This window comes from Phalacrocorax aristotelis, chromosome 5 (genome assembly GCF_949628215.1).
Source record: "Phalacrocorax aristotelis chromosome 5, bGulAri2.1, whole genome shotgun sequence".
NCBI lineage: Eukaryota > Metazoa > Chordata > Aves > Suliformes > Phalacrocoracidae > Phalacrocorax > Phalacrocorax aristotelis.
Genome location: NC_134280.1, coordinates 27809895 through 27833995, shown reverse-complemented (window position 1 = coordinate 27833995; position 24101 = coordinate 27809895). Strand labels below are relative to the sequence as shown.

General features: G+C 36.9%; 1 protein-coding gene across 1 annotated transcript in view; it reads right to left on the bottom strand.

Moving 5' to 3' along the window:
• Window positions 1-1454: 1454 nt before the first annotated feature.
• ITGA4 (integrin subunit alpha 4) overlaps window positions 1455-24101 on the bottom strand; it is a 39830-nt gene continuing 17183 nt past the window's right edge. The window contains exons 10-28 of the mRNA XM_075093645.1: window positions 23683-23794; window positions 20607-20701; window positions 20164-20254; window positions 18746-18791; window positions 18222-18376; window positions 16119-16273; window positions 12794-12943; window positions 11420-11496; window positions 8517-8667; window positions 7682-7780; window positions 7171-7250; window positions 6730-6816; window positions 6072-6162; window positions 5252-5359; window positions 4861-4980; window positions 3352-3471; window positions 2771-2869; window positions 2437-2556; window positions 1455-1579 (exon numbers count right to left, since the gene is read on the bottom strand). Coding sequence (XP_074949746.1) covers window positions 1487-1579; window positions 2437-2556; window positions 2771-2869; window positions 3352-3471; window positions 4861-4980; window positions 5252-5359; window positions 6072-6162; window positions 6730-6816; window positions 7171-7250; window positions 7682-7780; window positions 8517-8667; window positions 11420-11496; window positions 12794-12943; window positions 16119-16273; window positions 18222-18376; window positions 18746-18791; window positions 20164-20254; window positions 20607-20701; window positions 23683-23794 — 2049 coding nt within the window. The 3' untranslated portion in view covers window positions 1455-1486. The remainder of the gene's footprint in view (window positions 1580-2436; window positions 2557-2770; window positions 2870-3351; window positions 3472-4860; window positions 4981-5251; window positions 5360-6071; window positions 6163-6729; window positions 6817-7170; window positions 7251-7681; window positions 7781-8516; window positions 8668-11419; window positions 11497-12793; window positions 12944-16118; window positions 16274-18221; window positions 18377-18745; window positions 18792-20163; window positions 20255-20606; window positions 20702-23682; window positions 23795-24101) is intronic.

The following is a 24101-nucleotide window of genomic DNA, read 5'->3' as shown; positions in this document are numbered from 1 at the left end:
ACTACTATGCCAAGAACTATAGAAAAATCTTCAAATAAATACAAATAAACACTTGCTTTAAACCCCCCCACATTGAAATAGTTCATTGGAGAAGCCCCAAACATCATGACAGCAATATCTGAGGAAAGGATGAACCAACTAATTCTGCCATGTTTGCAAATACCATGTTGAAGATGGCTACAAATTAGGCTCTCCGATACATTACTCTTTCTACAGCTGAGAGAGGATTCTGTGCTGCATTTCCAGCCTACCCCAGGGCATTCCCTGCTGTCATGGCTTTAGCCAGGCTAGAGTTAATTTTCTTCACTGTAGCTGGTACAGTGCTGTGCTTTGGATTTAGTACGCGAACTATGTTGATAACACCCTGATGTTTCAGTTGTTGCTGAGCAGTGCTTACACTAGTCAAGGACTTTTCCAGCCTCTCATGCTCTGCCGGGTGCTCAAGAAGCCACGAGGGTCGGGGCCATGGCCAAGAGCTGACCTAAACTGGCCAAAGGGCTAGTCCATACCATATGACGTCATGCCCAGTATATTAACTGGGGGGGAGCTGGCCGGGGGAGGCAGCGATCATGGCTCAGGGACCGGCATCATCGGTCGGCACGTGGTGAGCAGTTGCATCACTTGTTCATTTTTTCCCCCCCCGGGTTTCATTTCTCATTATTTTCCTTTTCATTATATTATTATTATTATTACCATTTGATTTTAATTAAACTGTTCTTATCTAAACCCATGAGTTTTCTGACTTTGGCCTTTCTGATTCTCTCCCCTGCCCCACTGGGGCAGGGGGAGTGAGCGAGCGGCTGAGTGGTGCTCAGCTGCTGACTGAGGCTAAACCATGACACGTGCTCTGAATCCACCTTTGACCTTCCTGGTTCTGGCTTGCCTGAGTGTCTAAGTCTCTGCAGTGTTGTGGCTGTGCCTGTGAAGCCAAAGCTTACAAGGTTACCTTCAGAAGCCCAAGAGAGCTTCTGAGCACTGTTTTCTACATCCATGTGCTCTACTTATGGTCCTTCTATTGGTTTAAGCTAATTTACCCTTGTAAAACTGCCAAATCAAGATGAGGGAGGATTTCTTCTTGAATGTCTAATCAAAAGATTACTGACACTTGAAAATGGATAGAATAACTCATGCTAATATGTTTGAGATCTTATTTTCCAGGACTGGCCAAACATTATTACTTTCTAGAAATTATTCTTTCTGGTAAGTAACTCTTCTTCTCTTTACCTTTAGTGTTCTTCTGTCTGTTTGAAACCAGATACATATATGTGGCATTTCAAATATTCTTGTGAGACTTCAAAAAAACCCCTGTTTTATCATTTTTATATTACAAAAACAACAGTACTGGAATGTGTAGTCCTCCATACAGTTCAAGGAAATAAAGTTATTTTTTTGGTAAGAGAAAGTGCTCAAGACCAATTGTCTTGTCACTGTGAATCAACCTGAGTCTTAAACTCTTAATTTTAAAACCAAATGTTTATTTGCCGTCTTAGTCATCTTTGTTCCCACTTTTAAAACTCCAGCTGTCTCTTCTGTTCTTGTCTTGAGGGACTGGTTTGTATTGCCTTTTGAAAAAGCCCATCTGAAATACATAATTTTGGAATCTGGTGTCAGCAAATCTTAGTTATCAAAACTAAACCATAAAAGATGAACTAAAATAAAATGCATATATATGGCGTTTATGAACAATGGTATTTGCCACTGCTTTGTCATACCAAGTAATCAAGTGTTACTCATCGATCAAAAAAGTGGGTTTGCTTTTTCTTTTACTTTTTGAGAGGCTAATACTCCCCTGCACGTGGGCTTGTGAACTACAAAACTCCAGAATCCAGTATTTTTAAAAAATGTGATATGGTAATAAAACTTTCCTGTTAAATTTGTTTCATTTCCACACTTCCCTGGGAAAGGCAATGGATGGAGAAAGTCTGCAGGTAGGTAAAAAAGTTAACCATCTCTTAATCGCTCATCAGAGAAGCTGCTTCCTTCATAGTTTTCTTTTACTTATGCACAAGATTTTTTAGCATTTATGTTGCAGTTTAAAATCTTAAACGTTTTAGATTGGCATGATGCTATGTTGTAGACTATTAGTCATCATGTGTCAAGTGACATTAAATGTAGAGCACCATCCCCCAAAAATGATCCATCCATTTGATATCATTAAATTATATAAATAATTTGCAAACATGAGATGCCTTAAAAACATGGGAAGGGGGTTGTGGTGTTGAATAACAGAAGATCTAGAATATGCAAAAGATAAAATGAAGGAAAATGGAGTAGTATTTTGAAAAAACACAAGTTACAGGAGGAATTATGTTTCTTTAGAAAGGGCAGATCATAATAAAGTATTATTTAGCCTTTAACCTGCATTAACAGACCCAAAGATCCACAAACAGTGTGAATTCCTGACTTGAGAAAAACTGAGAAATACTGAAAACCTACCTTCCATAGTATAAATGACAGAAGCAAAAGCAAGGTAACACCAACTATTAAGCCTAATCCAATAATGAGCAGAGTAACGTGGTGCTTTGGCTTTCGGTGGTGCACTCCTTCCAGATAGACCTGGAAAGCAGAAATAAGTTTAGTGCTAACTGATTTTTTTTTTTTTTTGTCCTAGAAGATACCAAAACAAACTAGGAAAATTAATTACATTCTTAAGTAATTATCACTGTATTCATTGCCTGTGTATAGCAACGTGCAGAATTCCACAGGTTTAATTGCTGTTGGTTTTTGTACTTTAATGAGTTTATCACAAATTCGTTAAGAGAATTCTTACATATGCAACTTGCTTGTCCTTGTGCAGTTCAGTAACTTTTGCATTTTCTTCTGGTGAGGCGATCGCTCTTACTTCAAACTTCAATGCTGATGCGTCGTCCTGATTAAAAAGAGAATCCTAGTTTTTAAAAAATACCTTCAACACATTAATTCCTACCCAGCAAAAATGGTAACACAGCTGCTCATAGAAACAGAATCTCACACAGGCACACAACGGTGCCTTTTTCTGATCACAAAACAAATTAGTACCAGAAGCTGGAACGAAGCCCAGTTGGATTTTACTTAAGCCGGCATCCATGCTGCTTTTCTTAGGAAAGTACAATTTTAAGTTGAAATTAAATCCCAATCCTCCAGAACCCAGCCAGAATAGCCAAAGCAATACATACTATCAAATAAAGTGATAATTCAGTGGTTTTCATTTTTGATATATCACCTTGCGACTTAGCATTGAAAACATAAAATAGGCAACACCTAAAAGATTTGGATTTAATCATACTGTTTGCAAAAAGATATTTATATGCAGAGAATACTGCACATGTGCCTTGACATATTCCCCTCCACTACGAACAATTCATGTGTTACCATTTCTAGAAGTGAAGGAGTAGCCTCCAGCTGCAACTGAACGGTTGCTTCTTTTCCACTTTCCATGTTTCCAAGCTTGCAATGTATTTGTAAGCAAAGGCTGTCATTTTTCATGCAGTACTGTAGAAGGGAGGGAAAGATTAAAACTTAAGTATATCAACTTTATCATCTTAGTATTAAAGACACTCAGGAACAGAGTAAAACAAACAGATCCTTGCTTGTTCTTGAAGAGTCAGGGTGTAACTCGAGGTTGTCTTCCATCACTGTCAATCCATAGGTGCTAAAGGAACAGTACAAGGGACCAACCTAATTGTTATAGAAGACAACCGGTGATTTTTCTTAAAAATTCAAATTTTTTTAGACTGAAAAATAACAATTCTCATATTTTGGTTATATGGTTTTTTTTCACACTGTTATTTCAAATTAGCATTTATCAAGAATGATAAATGACAATGACTATATGATACCCAGTATAAACATTATAATTGATCGACCCTTACACTTGTATGCTGACAGCTGGCACCATTTCAGTCAGTTTTGGGAAAGACAAAAAAAGCAAGGCTGTACGTGATTATATATTTTGTCCAAGACTGCAGTGCCTAAGTTCTGGTTTGATATTCTAGTGCAGGCTGTCTCTCAATCATTGGTTGATGTTGCTTGTAACGTGCTTATTTGAAGTCCTAAATTAACATATTTTAAAATGTCCACCTTCTTGTATGATGAAAGTTTAATCAAAACTGTACTTTATCAAACACAAGGACACGGATTTCTGTGAGAACAAACCCTCCAACATGTAACACTAGAATAGCAATTCTGGTTTGGGCTGCATAGTCAAGTAGCTGATCTCCTGCAGTGTCCATAAGCAGGTACAGAGGGATGAGCTTGAACAGGCCAGACATGTACGATATTCTCCCAGCCTCCCAAATACTTTTAGTAAGATCTTCCCAAGCCAAAAATTATTTCTGTATATTTTGTAATTCTTAATGACTTTCAGTCCCATTAACTTGTATAGTCTCCTCCCTTAGAATTAATTTATTTTTAGCTTTCTAAACACCCTTCAATAAGAAGTTCCACCATGAGTACATAACCTGGCTCCTGTTAGTTACATTTGATGGCACTTTTTCATGTGGAAAAGGCAATGAATATTTGATCTGTATACTGAATGTAATTAAAATTGAGACTCTTTTCCCCACGTGCATAATTTTCGATTTGTTACTGAATTTCACCTGCCATTCTATTTGCCCAGTCATTCAGTTACGTAACCCTTCAGCAGTTCTTCGTAGGTGGCTGTCATCCACACTGACTCCAGTGACGTGTCATTAATCAACTTCCTCATCTCAGTTCTCATGTCTTTCACTAAAGTCTCTTATGACTACACTGAACTTATCACAGGTCCCACAAATCCTTGGAAAACTGCTCTGGTGACCTCATTATATAAGATATACCATTGTCTTAAGGGTCATAAATGCAGTCATTTGTTTCCCACTGATGCCAAAAGACAGACCTTACCATTTGTCTCTTAGCAGGCTTTGAAAAGAAAGTGACAACATCCTTTAATATGTTTTCATTTTTTTCTACTGCACTACAGTTTCTGGGATATTTATCATAGAAGCACTGTCCGGCTGTTGTCTGGAAATAAAAATAACATCATCACTGTTAGAATTTAAACATCAGGTAATAATTAAAATACAGATTTCTGAATGGCAAGAAGCTCGAAAGGAATGCAAATTTTACTTTCAGAATTTTAAAACACGTGGGGCTGAAGATCTTGTTCACTCTGCTTGTTCACCACAGCTAACAAATTGAATACATGGCCTAGGACCTAGATCTGCTATGCTCTGCTTCTCTTCTTCATAGATTCATATAGCTAATAACATTATATCAAGTAACTTGTGCTTACCTTGATGTCCAATGTGTTGAATAATTTGAAGTTACTGGGTGGAAAAGCATTAGGTATCGTTATCCCTAAGTTTATATTTGGAGCCATGCTTGGTCCTGCGCTGATAACCTTGTGGAGAAGAATGTTATACATTTAAAGCTTTAATTCATGGTAGCTATTCAAGTAAGAAAAAAATATATACATAATGTATAAATACATAAAACTTCACAGAATGGGGTAGCACCTGCGTTTTCATGCTCCCATGAAAGTGGATTCTGCTAGGAGTTGTAACATTTTCCTTCATTCATTCTGTAGGCTTACTGAACCCTTCACTTCTCTGAACCCAGTGTAAGTAAGTAGTGCTAATCTGCGATGACTACCCTGAGGTCATACAGACTGCCTTCCGGGAGAATATGCGACAGGAACTAGGAGCGATTAATGTCTAACTCCTGCTTTTAATCCATTGGAGGCAAATCTGATACCTACAGATCCTCTTATAAGGAGCTCCTAGTTCCTTTTGCTTACCATAAGATAATTCCTTTCTAAGTGTTTCTTAGTGGAAGTAGCAGCAAGTCAGAACTGCTCTACTACTTTCAGTCCTGCTTTAGCTAAAGTATTTTTTCTCTGACCACTCAGTGGAAGATTGTCCAGGCCAAAAAAAGCCGAAAAAAGAGGGATGAACTGCCACTTCCCATCACTAATGCACAAAAGTTGCTCAGTGTGCCCTTGTACTCTTAAAAAGTTCCCTTATTGACTGTGCAGACTGTCCTTAGATACACTGCAAACCAAAGCGCTAACCTTCAAAACAAGGATAATAGGGTTTACAAAGAAAAGCTCTTACATGGAAAGTGAAGTTGATATTCTCCTTCATACATGTAACTGGTGAATCATTCTCATTTGTTCCGTAAACAAACGAAGCTGGTGATACAAATCTACAATGGTTTAGAAGTTGTTAATGAATAGAATTGCTGTATATCATTACCATAACTTCCTGCTCCATGCTATCTCCAGTAAGACTGGTTCTGAGAAAATACCCAAGTTTGTGTTTAAGTAAATCTAGGAACTCAGAGCAGAAGTCCTCTAGCTTTGTACTCTTGCCTCTGAAAAAGGCAGATGAATCAGAAAAAATCATAAATGGTCCCCCAGAACTATGCTCCATGAATGCCCCACGGCAAACCCAGGATGTGGTCCATGTTAAGCAAGCAATTCAAGGACTACTGTGCTCTTATTACGTACCTTTCTATAAAAAATATTCCAGTTCTTAAAAAAATATTAGTCTGTTAAGAGACAAATTTAAAGTAGCATAGATATCATTGGTCTTATCTCACAGTAGCAGAAACAAAACCTTAGAAGTGTATGGGTCAGACCCCAGGATAGCTATGCCATCTCACTCCCAGGATTCTTCAGCTACATCATGCTTCTGCTTAAAAGCTTTGGGAATTTAGAAGAGTAACGACCACAGTTCTATGGATGTGCAGGTATAGCAATAGCCGACTCACCCATGAGCATTTAACTCTATCTCATATTTTAGAGGTACAACTAAAGTTAGCGTGTTATCCTGCAACATGTTCCCATCTTCGTTTTTACTGTAAAAACACAATGAGAGAAAAAGTGAGTATCCACTGCATCACTGTATACTATGCATTATTTCTATAAACAAATATTAAATAGACCTTTTGGCTTATTTAAAGAAAAATATTTTTTTGCTAACAACAAGTCAGGCAGTAAAAAAAAAAAAAAAGAACACTTTATACAGGCAGAAACTTCCTCACTATATTTAAATATATATCATCTGGGGTTTTTGTAATTTCCTTTTCTCTACAGACTTGCAACTGATGTGCTTTCTTGCAAATGTGCTTTGCTTGGTCTTTCCAGTGTTCCCTATTTTGTCTCCCAATGCTAGTAATATTTTTCATTGAGCAATGTTTATCAGACTTTACCAGGTAGCATTAACGATGATGTTGAGGTCATCTTCTGCTCTGGTAAATGAGCTCGCATCCAAGAGGAAACTAAAATCCAGCTGTAGAACAAATAAAATTTTGTTTATATCAAATGATAGTGTGCCTTAACACAGTTTACATATAAATATTTTCTTAAACTCACCTGCTCTAAAAAATTCAGCACTAAGAAAATACTTGCTTTTTGTGTTTTCTACCCCTTTTCTATTGACCTAACACTTTTGTTCTTAGCCTTAGTCAGCTCACTTGTCTAGGAAGCCAAGCGCAATCAGTTGATGCATAATACAAACAATGTTGTCCCTTAATGAATTATTCTAGGTAGTGTTTAAGCAACTGATTTGAAAAGTAGCAGAGATTCAGATACCAATGTGATAAAAGGCATTAGTTGGGAATGAAGGAAAGATTCTGAAAAACAAGTTTTTTCCCCTCCTCTGAAAATCCTCATAACATATTTAGGGTATTTTTAAAGCTAGGAACTTTGTACGTAGCTTACCTTTGATTTTTGATCTACATATAAATAACCAACGCTACATTCGAGTTTCACTGCATGAATTTCTTTATCTAATACTTCACAATGTATCTGTTTTTCTTCCTAAAATAAAGGACAAATTAGTAATGATTAAAATAAAACTCCTTTTTTCAGACGTTTCAAATTACATGCACCCGCTGAAATCGGGCGGTTTATATTTCCCTGAACTAGGTGTTTGTTATTTCACTGATGCAAATATACAGAACATTCATATTATTCATGACCACTTTAATGTATCCTGATATTAATTACTGTATCCTGTTACTTCTGTTTGTTAATAGACAAGCTAAGGCGTATCCATCAGACCCAGACCCACTCAGGTTTAAAGCCAACCTCTGAAAGTTGGCAGGGGGATTTTACATAGAGAGCAGTTACTTTAAAAAGGCAGAAGGAGAGAACAATTAGATTTGTGACTTCTTCCTAAGACTATGTATCTGTGAAAAAGAGCAGATTCAGTGAGAACTTCGTGATCACTGAAAACACGATCATCAGACAAAAAGTAGCAGTAACATCCTGAAATACATGTAGAAAACATGTGGTTTTTTTTTTTTTTATTTTAGTTGTTACCATCACATCCTGTTATTGAAAGTATTTAAGTCACCTGTATTGATTAAATTGCACGTGGTTTAGTAACTAGAAGCCTGAGAACTTAAAAACTAGAGTTTTGTCAGCTTTTTTTGGGGGGGGTGGTGTAGGTTCTCGGTATCTAAAGAAACTCAGTTAACATAATTTGAGAAATGTGTGGCTGAAAAAGAAAAATATCAAAGGATTACTGTTTGACAGACTTTTTTGTTCTTACCAATTCTAAAATTCGGATGAAATAAAGACCTTTAGGGATTTGAATGTGGAGGACAGTTTCATATGCATCATCTCCAACATTAAGCAGAGAAATGTTCAACAGTAAAGTCTTCATACTTCCAACAGCAAGATATGTTTTCTTATCATGAGGCCTATAAAAATAATTATCATACTGTAAGTGAAAAGTAGTTCTACATACAGCTTGTATGCAAAAATTTGCCACCACTGGTCTTTCAGTTAATTTGATTTGGTTCTGACAAAGCTCAGCTGGAGATCGTTAGGTTGTTTTAGTCCTGTAACTGAAGGTACAACACCAGTTACACGATGGTCAGCTCCAGTAGTGTACTTTTTAAGGCCTGAGGTTAGCAATTTTCTTGCTCTCACATTAATATCAGACAAGTTGTGCTTCTGGCTTTTACAAGATATGTCCTTTCCTTTACAGACGAGAATAGCAACGTGCTACTGCTACAGTATATTCGGACGTTATTGCAACATTCACTCTTTGTACTCAGGACTTTGTACTTAGGACTGAGTTAACATGAAACTTAGAGGGCACAAAGAGGGCACAAGTGAACCTGCCTATCTTATGATCTATGTGATGTTCTATAATCATGTTACAAGTACAGACACCCTGTGGGGGGCTAAAAGTAAACTTCAGCTTGACATTAAAGTTTAATTAAGACTTGTAGAAAGGCTGCCTAGAAATAGACATTTATCAGATATTCTGGCTTGAAACCAAAGCATTAGTCACTGAACACCTTTGGGAAAGGAGCTGGCGCTTCGAAAAGCAACAGAAGGTAAAAGCACTGCATAAGCAGATGGGTTCCAAGACAAAAGCGAATTAAAGAAAAACACAATGTTAACATTTCAGTAGCTTGATTAAGTTTAGGTTAAATTTTGAAGTTGTTTCACTAGTTATATGCTTATCGTTCAGTCCTCTTATATGCATTAAAGCCAAGCTCATTAACACGATGCTGTCAGAAAGATGCCTCCCAGCTTAACACACAAGTACACAAAAGCACCAGGTGCACATCTGGGACTACAACAAAGCTGAACTAGAGCTTTTCCCTGGTAATCATATTTCATTCTTCATTACAAAATGCACGACGCGGACTAGAAATTTACAGAGCAGGCCAAAATCTAAGCAATTTAAACAAAACATGATAGTGTATACATGAGGACTCATAACTTGGTAAGGAAAGCGTTACACTGACACCCCTATTTGATTTCATTCTTTTAAGACTAAAAGCGTTTCCTTTGCTGTTCAAGGATAATGAATGCATTCTGTGTAGACAAAATAAATTAACGCTTCACAGCTAACTAGTTTTTAATCAAGATTCTAGGGACACAATGTAATTTAAGGTGATACGTCACACTTTGTCAAGATATTTAGCTTGTTTATTTCTACTGAAAATCTGCTACTGGTACCTGATGCCAAGCAGGTATGTTGTCATCTGTTTTCCTTTCTTAGAGCTTTGACGTACTCACAAAACTGCATTGCTAATGTCACGAATGGAAATGCTACACAGTCTTTCTTTCTGAAAAGTTTATGATTGTTCAAATAACATAGCCTTCAAGCCTAAGAAAATGCAAGGGCTTAAGACTCGTGGTCCAGGCCACGCATTAAAGTAGGCAGAAAGATACCAATCTTATTCTGAAGTCTGTGAAGATAAAAAAGCTTGTGCTCAGGATCACACAGGTGTGATTAATCAGCATTACGTGATTGTCATCATTTTTCAACCTAGTATCTCAATTGAAGTAGAATCAACGTTAAAAGTGATAAATTACACAAGAAAATCCAGGTCACACACAAAATACCTAACTAGCTGGTACAGCACACAACAGGCACAGTTTCTCTTTTTGCACACTGACAACCCATATTTCTTGCTTTAAAGCATAACATTCAATAAAGAAAAGGTTGTGATGATAAAATATAACTTAAAATCTTTGTAACTTTTAATGCTCTTTAAAATCCATTCTGAATAGAAATGATGGCACATGGCTTAAACCTTTCCAAAGATGAGGCTAAACAGTATTCATGGTGTAATACAGATTCCGCAAGACAATAATAATATTTCACATATTTATTTCATATATATTCATATATATTTCATCTATTATTTAAAAATATTTAAATATTTTGAAAGTGCATTAATTATCTTGCATAGTAACAGGATTTAACCATGATACATAATTGGAAGGAATGGGAAAAACTGAAACATACTAAAGGGTATATCAAAAAAATGCAAATGAAAAATCACAAACCAAAATTAATTTTGGAAAATGCAAGCTAATTCATGTAGGGAAAAGAATTCTAAACCTCAGAAAATACTCAACCATCTGGTGTCTCAATCAGCAGTATAAAGCTGAAGACGTAATATTTGTAAGTAAATGAGGAGAAAGAGCTACTTAATTATTTCACAATTGAAATAATAAATATAACAATGTGTTAGTACAGAACTGAAGTATCTTTGTACAGTGCAAGTACAGGATCTTCATAAAAGCAGCAGAAATAATTGATAGCTTGTCAATTTAACAGTAGTTATGAGGTCTACATATTGAGTATGCATTGTGCGCTGTATCTTAGCCCAGTTATATATGAAGTGTAGAATACAAGTATACCTTTTTGTGAAGAAGATATATTTTATAAACTGTAAAGTCTTCTAATTACACAAGAACAGTTCTTCAATTATATACATTTCTATTACATTTTCTGGAAGATTTATGATTTGAAAATATTCTTCAGCTAAACACAGTTTTACTTATATTTTCTCACGGAGTCCATCATCTACTTTTGCAAATTAATCATCTTCATGTACAAATGATTAAGGAATAATTTAGATAAAATCTTATTGAACCTCTTTCAGAAAAAAAAAAAAAAAAAGAAAGCCATATTATACTTACTTTGGAAAAGCAACTTTTCCAGAAACTCTCAAGTCAGCAGAACAATTTTCTTGGGAGCAAAATCTTGCAAAAACAAACTATAAAAGACAAATAATTAAAAAAGAAAAAGCCCACTTTAGCGTAGTGTGCATTTTACAGTAAGTAAAAGTATTTCCAAAGAAAGAAACCTATCACCTTGTCACCAGCTATCTGGAATTGGCTAATAGCTCTTTCGCCCAGAAACAATTCAATAGGCTCTGATTTGCCATTTCCCAGAGACATTCTGCGCACCCAGAATAACAACAGAGAGGCTTTCCAGGCTCAGTCTCTCACAGCTAAACCAGTGGGTGTATGTTCAGCTGATTTTTTAAAAGTAGTATGTAAAAAGGACAGTGTGTTTTACAGGATCCAGAACCGAGGTCTCTGCAGTCTCTCCTATGACATAGCACATCAACTTTTACAAGGGAGTTTCATTGCACAAACTTTACTTATCACACTGTTAGTAAAGTCTGATGAGACTAGAGACGCCATGAGTTGCATGAGTCCGTGCCTTGGTTATCGCTAGGCTATAGAGCACATTTATGTCACTATAGTCAGCAACTCCCTCCTTCTCTCTAACTCTGTGGTTTCCAGAACAAAATTTTGAATTAAGATGAAAAGGAAAAGCCATTTAAAAGGAGATTTTATATATCTCAGTGTTCTGATAGTCAACTATATCTGAATTACATGAAGCTTACTGTTTGTGAAAAGTCATAATATGTTTATGACCATTTGGTAGTTAAAAATTCAGAGCATCCTGACTTGTGCTTAAGTCAAAGTCTATTAACTCTTAGTAAGTTTTTTTGGGGAAAAAAGTTAATTTCATCCTCATTTAAGGATACAGAATACACTTTTCTTCCCCCACAGACTTTGTATTTGAAAACCTGCAATACCTTCACAGAGCTAACATTTCAGTAACATCATTGAAACACTTCAAGATTAATACTAATGCGACATTGTGTATTTAACACAGAATTAATTTTAAAGAACAATTTTATACTGGAAAGTGACTCATCCTGTGTAGCTGAAAAAGAATTAATGTTTCAGAGAATGAATTGCATACCTGAGTGTTCTCAGGTATATAACATTATATGTTCTTGCAAGTTCTCTGCATATACCTCTTTTTTTTTTAATCATAATACAAATTGTGTACCAGTTCTGCAAAGATTTTTCCTTTAAGCAAAAAATTAGGCATTTTTTAGCATGCTAGTTTATTAATTAAGGACAAGGCACTAGGTGCTGGTCTGGAAAATGCATTCCTTCACATGCTGTGGACATGAAAAGCTTTTTTTAACTAAAGATTGAAATGTGAATATCTATTTACTGCATTTGAGAAAAGAGAACTCATGCACTAACCTTGCTTTTTATAATATCTTTTTCTTTCCTCCGTTGAAGAACAGGTTGAAGTGGTGAAAATTCTTGAGCATTTCTTTTCTGTAGAATATGATGCCCCAGACGATAACTTGCTTCAACATGTACAGGAGTCAAGATATCCCTTACATCTTTCTATGAAAATTGGAAACCTAATGAGTTAATCATATAAGACAAGACATGTATGCTTATGTTTTAAAGATTATATGGCTCCCTAGAACTAACTTAAAGAGGAACACTTATTTTTTAAATGTAAAATAATTTCATGTGCCATATGGCTCATATACTTTTCCAGACATCTTAGCTGCTGAAAGAGGTAATCAGAAACACAGAAGAGCATTATACATTCAACGACAGCATCAGGCATCTCAGAATGGAAGATTCTTTTGTTAAAAGAAGCCTTATTGAATAGTGGACCCATTTCTGTCAATAATACCGCCTTACACACCTATGAAATGCTGGACTGCCCAAACAGAAAAACAGGCAAAAGTTGGCTAAAATGGACAAAGTTAACTAGTGGGATAATGCCAGACAAAACCCATGGATACTTCTGTATGAAATCAAAAGGATTTCAAATCCCACAGTAGCACTAAATCAGGTCATGGCTGCATTTTGTTTTTCTACCTCTTTATTTCCTATTCTGTATTGAAAAGATTCAACTCCTCAGTAAATGACCATTTTGTACATGAAGCCTTGACTGTGTAGGAATGTTGCAGATCAGAGCCCAAACTACCTACTTGTGAAAACTGAACAGCTTGAAGCACCGAGTACTAACAATAGCAAACCTGATTAAATTATTCCCTAAGTGTAGGAGATAGACAGACACTGATTGTCCCTCCACATGGCCACCACTTTAATTCTTATCTGCAAGCCTGCTTTGGCCAAATCACATATTATCTAATTCATAATAATTTTCCACAAGGTCTTCTCTGCATCTGCTTTATATTACTGCCATTATACTAATTAGCTATTAATTAGTCTTTACTCAAAATACATAAAACGTACATCGTCTCTTGCAAGGACTGTACTTGACAGACATTCACACTTACTTAACTTTAGGAGCTTCATACAAGTACAGAAACCTCAGTGGGTGGAAGGAGACGCTTATAATGCTATTAATTAAGAAGTAAAAAGAAAATTGAATTATATGGAGGAAAAAATACTAATGATAGACTATAGGAAGTGATGAGCCAAATCATATCCTTCCTCCTACACAAATACCTGCTGATGCTGGTACAGCAATCTGTACAAGGTCGGCTGTCAGTCAAATCTCTCTTAGCTTACAAAACTCTTATAAGTAAGTGGCAATTTGCCACTGCTCCTGTAAGTAACATTCACTTAGGTGCAACTACCAGTTGAGATGCATCTGGGCAATTTTCCAGTAGATAACATAAGCTTTCCTTTCTACCCCGAAGCTTTATCGTGAAGAATTGGCTTCTAATGGTGTCATAAACATAAAATAAGTAAAGGGAAGGAAGAAGAAAAATACATGGAAGACTTTTTCCCTGCAGGTTTTTTTGTAGCTGTAGAAAATTAAGTCTATTTCCCAGCCGCTGTGCAGGTTCAACTGCACCAGCCATCCTAATAGATGTTTGTTTCAAAAGGTCACAGAATTGATACCCTAAGGATTTTAAAGAAAAGGCTAGGCAAACTAGTCCATTATTTTATTACCCTTGTTTCTCTTTACATCTAAGTATTCCCTGTCCTTAGTATTTCTTTAAAGAATTCTTTTTCCCCTTAGATGAGGTCTTACAGGAGATAAGTCTGTTTTTTTCTGAGTTTAATAAAACATGGTTTCTCTGTGTCCCCTAGTTTTTATCGTTTGATTGTGGTTTAGGACTTCAAGTTCTTCCCATTTATTCTCAAAAAATTTTGTTGGAATAGGCAAGCATCTCGGTTGTTTGACAGACTGAATCACTTTTATTCTTTCTTGTCCAGCGAATAGCCTTAAAAATATTATATCCTTGTCCTGACTGCAGTTTTTACTTTCAAGACAGGTCCCTCATTCACCCTTCAGAGGGATACATCAAGCATGAATACAACAGTTCATTTCCTCCAGGGCAACAGTGACTTTGAGACTGCTATTGTAGTTAGGATCTTACTGACTAGATTCTTCCTAACTTATCTCCGAGTCAGTACCACCCTCCATTTCCAAGGATGTTTGCCGTTGGATCAAACTCCACTTCTGGAGGATCCAACAGACAACTTCCTCCTGCCTGGTACCATCTCTATTGCTGGTGTTGGTACAGGCCTCCCTCACTAGCTGACACCTTGCAGGCCTCCAGCAGCCTCATGCTGAACGCCCAGTTGCCCTGGCAGCACTTCTACCTCTGCAGCTTCTCCTCTGAAGCACTTGTACCAGCAGATTCATTCTACAACAAAGTTGTCTCTACATCTTCACAGACAGAGAACTGTAACCACATTCACTACTAATCTGGTCCAGGATTCAGGTTGATATGTCCAGGAGAAAAACGTATCTGTGCAGCCTTCAGTTTTGTGAGCAGACTAGAGAGAGATCATTTCATCAGCACAGTGCATGTTCTTCATATTGTTCAGCTCTAGATTAATCCGTGAAACTGCTGTAAGTCCTTTTCCTACCCCGTTTCCACCTCTTGATTCTCCAAGTAATTCCCTTGGTGAGTGCTGCATCCCTTGCAGGGAAAAGTCAAACAATTCCAAGCAACTGTTCTTCTTCATGCCCTGCTAGCCTTTGGCTCCTTGCAACAAATTCATGGAAGAGACCACACTATAAACCTCAAACTACAGACCCTCTTCTAGCCATCATCTTCATTTCACTTTCAATGGATCAGGAATGGGTTCTTTTCTTATTGGGTGGTACTACCTCATCTACTCACATTAAAAAGGGGAACAAGACCATACAAGTGTTCTTTGAAATAGTTAGAAATGACAAAATAGAATAAAAATTTTCTCTGTGTATTTACAAGTCTGAAGATTTTGCATTAAGGAGTACATAGGAAAGTTCCATCAGAAATGTTCAGCAGAAAATGTATGTTATACCCTGTCTTCTTTGTTACTTCAAACCGGCCTCAGTCTATGATCTGTCATTCATAAAAAAGGGTGAAAAAAATATCAGTTCTCACTGACATACGAGATGGAAGACCCACTGACTTCCCCACAGAAATCTGAGAAGCACCAGAATTAAAATACATTAACTGTGGAAGTTACAAACACAAATACTTCCAAAATGGTGTGACGCAATTGTAAACAAAATAGGTTCTTTAGCAGCAGGTGTTCTTTTCAAAGGAGAACAAAGGATTTACAGGGCAATACATATTGAAAATTACATTACCTTCATAAATGCTGGATGATCTTTGCAGGCCATATTCTTGCTGTAAATCTTTACATTTCCTGAGATTGTATCAGATGTTCCATTGGAGGAAAAATAAAATCTTGCTTGTGTGTCCACTTTTCTGTTCGTGTCAACACTCAGATTATACAGCAGTACTGCAAAATAAGAGTTATAAAAAGTTTGTGTTGTAATTTTCATGCATTTATGATAGAAATTACATCTTCTGCCTCACTGCCTTCAGTATGTTTCATAATATCCATTCTGAAAGGCTCCGCTTAAAAATTCACTGACATAAATCCATACCTAACTAAAGCTTCTAGTCCTCTGAAAGTTGATTGCATCATGACTGATCCCCGATACATGCTTTCACATCAGGGATAGTTTTGCCAAATTATAGTTTTTTATCCGAATCTATTTAAAGAAAACCTGCTTCAGTTACTTACAGGGCTGACATTAATTTCCAACAAACAGATAAGCCAACAGACACCGACAAATATTGTTTAACTTCACATTTTTTTCTATTTAATTTAGCGTGAATTGCTATGATAACAAATTGCAAATAAGTTTCAGAGCATTACTGATTATTACTTCTTAATCTCTGCCAAAATTTGAGTTAGGATATCTAGAATTTCCTCTAGTCTTTTCAATTTAAGTCAAAAAGTCTTATGCCCAAATCCAGCAACGGTAATCCAGTCTGACTGCTCATCTTTCACAACAAATATGAATTTTGAGAGATCTGAACTTGAAGCTTTACTGTTCATCCTTGGCTATGTTCTCTGTAATGAGTTCCTACAGGATATTGTATATTCTCATACAGATGATTTAAGCAATTTTATTTTATATACCATGTATTTCCAGGGCTGTTTGCAGTTTACAAATAGCATGTGGCAGGTCGGTTAAAAGCACACAGGCAATACAGTCAAATTTATCCAGTAAATTATTTTAAGTAAGTTCACCATGAATATTCCCTCCAACAGATATTGCTTCAAGCACTACAGGTTTTTGCCAAAAGCAAAATATGCATTCTATCAAATATAATACAAGATATATTTTTCAGTAATTTTTATGGGACTCCCTCTCTTTCACATAATGTTCCATAATGGTTCGATCAGGTGCTCGAGCTGCTTTATGAAGGGAATGTCTTTTCCTTATTGCTAAGTGGAAGACTGCATCCTCCAGCAGTCCCATATGGTCTGGTCCATGTCTGGGAGGACTGCTTTTGGAGGACATCTGAATATCAGGCTGAATAATCTATTTGATTCTACATTAAGAGAAGATATTCACCCACCATTAATTCCCTACCTAATTGCAAAGCAACAGCCCAGACATTTGCATGTGGGAAGTTCAGACAAACTTGACAGGCCCTCCCCTGTTGGGCCCCGTGCAAAACAGAATACGGTCCCTGGGCAGCTATGTAAAAGAAAGTGTTCACAGAATAAGTGAATGCTATTTCTTTGTGAACGCTAACAACATACTATCTCATTCAAAAACCTATCTAAATGACGGATCTAGTTATTATGACGCTACGAAAGGGACCATTTGAAATGGCATCATTACGATGTAGTTCAGAAGTATGAGTGCGAATCTAATCACACCACTGGTAGGTAAGTTAATTCAGGTACCGGAATTAGCCTGTCTACGATGGTACTCTTTTAGTACCACTGCAAAACCCATGTGAAAATATTACTAAATGGTTGTGCGCAGCCCCAGCTGAAGTCTTTAGTGTCACAACCCAGCTAGCTAGCTAAATTTGTTTGTCTAAACCAGTTGCCATCAAAACTTTAGACAATGTCGTTGATGCAATAGACAACTTGGAGCTCTACCTTCATCTCCACAATATCTCACCTTTTTAACATCACTGTCTCTTCTAGGCCATGTAACTCTGGTAGTCCTAGTAGGGATGTGCTGTTACTCTAAATTGAATGAAAGTGTAACGGCTCGATGTTATTGGGTAATTATGAGCTAAAAAAGGTATCCGTGTTTTTAATTTTTCATTTTATAGTGAACTCAAAGTAATCGTCCACTAAATACGAACAACATTATTCTGTAAATAGGTGCATTTAAAAAGAACACATACACTGGAGTTTTTGCTGAGTAGCTTACCAGTATAACCAGGCACCTCTCGTCCTGTATAGGTAAAGCATATCTTCAAATCCATACAGACAGCAGGCTGCTCATTTTCCATGCAGTTTAAATTAGTTCGATTTATTGAATTAGGATGTTTTAAAGAAGCTTCAACAATTATCACTGGTTTTGTTCTAAGAATAGAAAAGAGTTACTGTTTGCAAAACACTTCAGATATAGCTTGCAGAATCTAACAATCTCTGATATTCTATTTTTATATTGCATAATTATAATTTTTTGAGCTATCTGCATTTTTAGAATCCAAATAGTTGTATGTACATTATTTGTTGCCTCAAGAAGTTTCAGAACAAAATCTTCTTTTTCTTCAAGGTGTTTACTTAGATGTTTCAGTTGGAGAGCATTCTAGAGCCCAATGACTGAAGTTCCAGACAGCAAGAAGAATATCACGAGGTTAAAACATACTACTGAGTTTTCTTAAATTGCATTTAAAAATACAGTTAAATTTTATGGTCTTTAAAAGCACTGAAATGTAGCAATCTCACCTCAGCACCACAGCAGAATTGGAGAGAAATGCACCAACAGCTACATCTGTACAAAAAAAAAAAAAGATCAATAAGCCTAATTTGTCAACAGGAATTACTTCTCAGGTACAAGCATTTTATAGCGCATTTACCTCTGATCAGCATTAAAACACCATTTGCCCTTTATTTATTACAAGGCACATGCTCATATTCAAAGGTGTTATTCCCTGCCTAGAAGATGATTCCTCAAAGACTTGTCCGCTGTCCATTAACGCTGCGTGCTAATTTGCTGGACTTGCAGATATTGGTAGTGTGGTGATTTGATTTCTGTTCCACGTTTAAGTGGCTGATACTGAAGGACAATTCAGCTAAATAGGAGTTACTCCTTCTTTTTAATCCAAATATTCAATACTGCTACACACACACAACGTACATAAACAACTCAGTTATATATAACTATATTACATGTATGAAATTATGCATAGAGATACATAGAAAAAAATTATTTAATTTGTTCCAAACTAACTGAAAGACTATTCATGCAATACGGAAAGAAATATACACAATATCTATACACCTCTCAAATGAGGCAGCAAAAGTGAAGCGTCAGACGAGTCTAAATGATATGGGGGGTCAGAGGACGTGAATCCCAAATCAGCAAACAACAGGTGACCTGAACGTAGACTTCTTGTACACTACCTCGCTGCCCGGCATTACAAATTAACCTAGATAACTTTTCTGTTGACGTAGCCAGAGCATAAAACATGCAGTTCATTATAACTTTATGATTTTACACTCACAAGGGCAGGACAGGCAACCCCTGACCTGATATAACACTTATCTGAATAATATAAAAATATTTTGACAACACATATAAAACAATGAGTATAGACTTGGAACCAGCTACGCTGTTTTACACCGAATTGGCGCTTCTGTGTCACACCCACAAGAACTCCGCAACAGTCTTAATCCAGTGCTGTAAGCCCTGACTCGGGTTAGCATATTGTTCACACAGACAGAGTCATGGAGCTCCGTGACTCCTGGCAAAATCCAGACTACGTGAAGAGTAGTAAGATTTTTAGGTTAGCACACTAGTCTGGACAACAAACATTCTTCCAGTGCCCAAACTAGCTCACTGTGACATAAGCAGATGAGATGGCTGCCGTAAAAATAAAAATTATGGTTTTCTTCCTCTTGTGCACTATGATCTTCTTATTACGTCATCCTCAGCCCTTAAATAATAGTTAGATGACCGTGAAAACTGACTGCTTAGCCTCAGCTTTACCTCTTTTTTTTTTTGCTTCCCAAAATACAGGATGTGACATATTGCCTTAGTAACAGATTTTGCTTCCATTAAAAGTAACAAGTAGCATGATAAAGTGTTTCCCTATGAATCTCTACTCTTAAAAATTAAAAATAAACAAAATGGTTTAATTCACCTTGATAACCATTATTATCTGCATCGATGCCACTTGCTATGGATTGTCCAAACATGCTTAAAGAATTAGTGATTTGATGTCCTTGTATTCTCTGAGGAGGAAAAAAACAGAGGAGAAAATTATTCTTGGAAAGCTAATCTTTGAGTTACAATATCTGATTAAAAATATTAGCAAAATCATCCTGCTGCTGAAGGCAGTTACCTGCTTACCTGTGAAAGTATACCTCTGAAAGTAATATTCCTCAATGACTGAAAATGTTATATCCCATAAATCCTGTCTGAGGCCTCCAAAACAATTTCTTTTTCATATACAGTTTACATTATGACTGGAAATCATAGAGTCTAAAAAATGCCTGAAGTTCAAGTATTAAATGAAGGGAAAACCCTCTCAAATTTAGACAAGGTTAATTTCTGAATTGATTATTTTTCATTGAAAAAGCATACCTGTGAAAATGATGGTGTTATTCCATCTTCCCTGCCATTGTATATATAAATAACCCCTTTTAGGTTATCTTCTTGTGGAGCCCCAATTGCTACATCTGTGGAAAAAACATTAACCAATATTCAGTTGACTAGGAAACATGAACAAGGAAGACTTGAAGAAATCCAAATCATGATGCATGCAATGCCAGACCAAATTTATGTGACTGAATTCAAAAGAAGTGTTGAAGATAGATATATAGCAAACAGAAACAATACAGACCAGCTCAGTAATTTGACTTTGCCTTAAGTACTATGGTTCTGGGCCAAATAGAGCCATTTTGTTCAAGACAAAGTCTATTAAAAAAAAAAAAAGCAGCCTTGTATTCATGGGATTATGATGATTTTTCTGCACTTTTCTATTCCCACATGGATTAAATCACTGAAACACAAGAAACGCGCTTAGTATGCTGCCCAAAATGAACCATTTATTTTTCTGTGAAATGTCCTTAACAGCTGATAACAGGCTTGAACGGGCATCTAACAAGGAAATAAAGGTAGCTGGTTTGTACGAAGGGATATGTTTTACGTCTAGATGGTTTAATGCCAGAGGGGTGTGCTGACACATGAACCAACCAACGTACACACCCACCAACTCTCAACAGCCCTTACCAAAAAGCCCCATGGCTCAAATAGCCAGAGCTTATTAACCAAAAAACGGAGGCAGGGAGGGGGAGATGAATTACACCATCTTGAAATTCACTAAATAATAATTGTGAACTTTCATTCATAAATAAGCTAAACTGAACTATCTACAAATTGAAAATACTGTATGCTGCACCAAACCAAACTCACAAGAAAAGCAAAGCTCTGACGATTTGATTTTACTGAACAATTCTCTAACTGAATCCATATTGATTGAATCCATACTTTGGTGACTAAAACACACAAAATACATCGTGTCTCTCTACTGGTGAGACGAAAATAGGACAGCCAAGTTGTGCTAATTAAAACTACACATATGTTTCTTGCGGAGGTCAGATTCTACACCAACATGCATGCCATTGTCTTCACAGCGCTGATACTGATGGTTTAGATCATTGAAGAAGTTGGCTCTGCTGTGCCTTTTATTACTAACTACAGACAAATGGTTTCTAACACCCAATTTCTCTTTATATTTTGCTTCCAGCTGTTTTTCTTACAAAATTTCTTTTCCTACTGCCACTCTCAATATTGCCTTCACTTTTGTGTTTCAATGTTTTTGCTCTCTTCAAAAGCTAATCCATTTGTTTGCTCTGCTTCCCCCTGCAGTTTTAGGATGCCCGTTTTACATTATATTCCATGTCATACATCTACTTTGCTATGCTGCTATTATTTTGATTTTACTTCTCTGTTCCTCAGCCCTACATTTTCCTTTGCAGTTTGCAAATGCTTTGGGGCAAAACCTGAAACTTATGTATAAAATTGTGAAGGTAATGCAAAACAGGAGAAATGGAACAGGTACTAAAGGAGGGGGAAAAAAATACTCCTTTAAGAGGAGAATAATTGTTCCAAGCTTTGCAGGTTACAGAACAGAACCAAGAACACAAGACAAAAGGAAGAGTGAAAGGAGAACCCTGGATGGTAACTACAAACAAAAAGGGTAATTCAGAAGCGTGAAGAAAGAAGCGGGCTTCCTTCAGAAAGATACAGCCCAGAAAAAGCTGACAGTTTTTGCACAAAGGATATTAGCTCCCTGCATACAGTCCAATTTTTGATGATGGAAAATCTGAAACTGATTAGGAATTTTTGAATAGTAGAAAACACCTGCCGTATTTTTATCCTGTCCCTACACAGCCTATTATGCCTAACCTTCTGCTGGAGGGGGCGCATGCCAGTTTTTCAGACAGGAATACTGGCCATTCCCATTTGTTTGAAACTGTGATGAAACTTCATTCATCGAATGAAGCCACTGGGCCAGGTCCCCTCTGCTTGTCTTCAGTCTAGCTGGAGGCCTCCCAGTCGGCTGTGTTTTTGCAGGCTACCTAAACAACTAGTGAACAGTTTTGGAAGGAAAGAAGCTGAGAGCAGTAGACCAGGGCGCTTTCTGTAGCAAATACATTTCAGGCAGCCTGAGTGGAAGCAGAAGGGAAATAGAAGGTCATGAGAGTCATTCTAGATGTTTTAACACATCTTACATCCTTTCATCCATTTTCTTTAACTAAAATACCTTTTATCTATAACTTTCACATTGCATTCCCTTTTCAATGTCTATTACTTTTATGCTTATTACAGAAGTTAGGCACAAGTCTGGAGACTGAATCTCTCTCCCCTCTGAGCAGGTTCCACCTGAACAATATAAAGGGAAATTTGAGCCCATACCTCATCATATTTAGAGAAGGTCTTTCTGCCTGGGCAGTGGGGAAGGGAGGATATTCTCAGTTTCTGTTTAGGCATTTCACTTTATGTGCCTGAAATACATCCTCTTGTATATACAACAGGAAGAAAAAGCTCCCTCAGAGCCCCATTAACATTTTTAATTCACTATGGGGGCATGGCCATGGAATATCAAAGTCCTTCCCTGTGTCCCAGGGCTATGTCATAGCCCCACTGGGAGCCCACGCTAGGCAATTCATGAGGCATCTGAGGGCTTAAGTGCAGGTTGTTTTCAACATCCCCACGTGTCTAGTACTTCCTACTGCTGACACAGAGGCAGATCTTGAATCAATGTGTAATTTTTATTTACGATGTTACAAAATGTTATTTATGATGTTACAAAATTGCCAAATTGTTCCCCAACCATTGTCTCAGATGTCTAAAACAGGATTAGGGATTCCACTTGAGGTCCAGCACCCAAAGTTACAGACTATGTTATCAACTTATGCTCATGCTCTTTATGAAAATGGCAGAACCTATTCTCTTGGTATTACACATCAATGACTGTGAAACAGCTACATTTCAAATCAGTGGCCTAGAAAAGAAAGGTCAAGTCACCAACTGAAAGTCTTCTCAGACTTCCGTGATGCTCCTGTTTATTGTGAGAGTGCACTGCTCAGAGAGAATGAAACAAGGTTTTGGTTTTTTTGGGGTGTTTTGTTTTGTTTTGTTTTTATATACTTACCTTCAAAACCATCATCATCAATGTCTCCTAGGTTGGCTATGGACTCTCCAAACCTGGCAGCATATGAGTCACTCCCACTGAGCTCTATGTTCAGTTCTACCATCTTTGCTTCCTGAAGGAAAACAGAGTCAATGGCACATCAACAAAGCATCTTCCCGGTGACCTGGAATATTACTTAAAATGTTTAAACTGCCTTGGATGCCAATATATAATCCTACTGAATTCCTTGGTGCAGAAGCGAGCATTATCAAAGATATTTAACAGTATTTAGTATAAGAACAATAAAGAATAAGGAAGTTGTTTAAGAAAGAGAACAGCAGTGTGTTCCCATAGCAAACACCTGTAAACAGCAGCAAGTTTATAACAGAATACAGGGGCTTACTGCTCTGCAAAAACTGCAGTTGAAGCAGTAGCTGCTT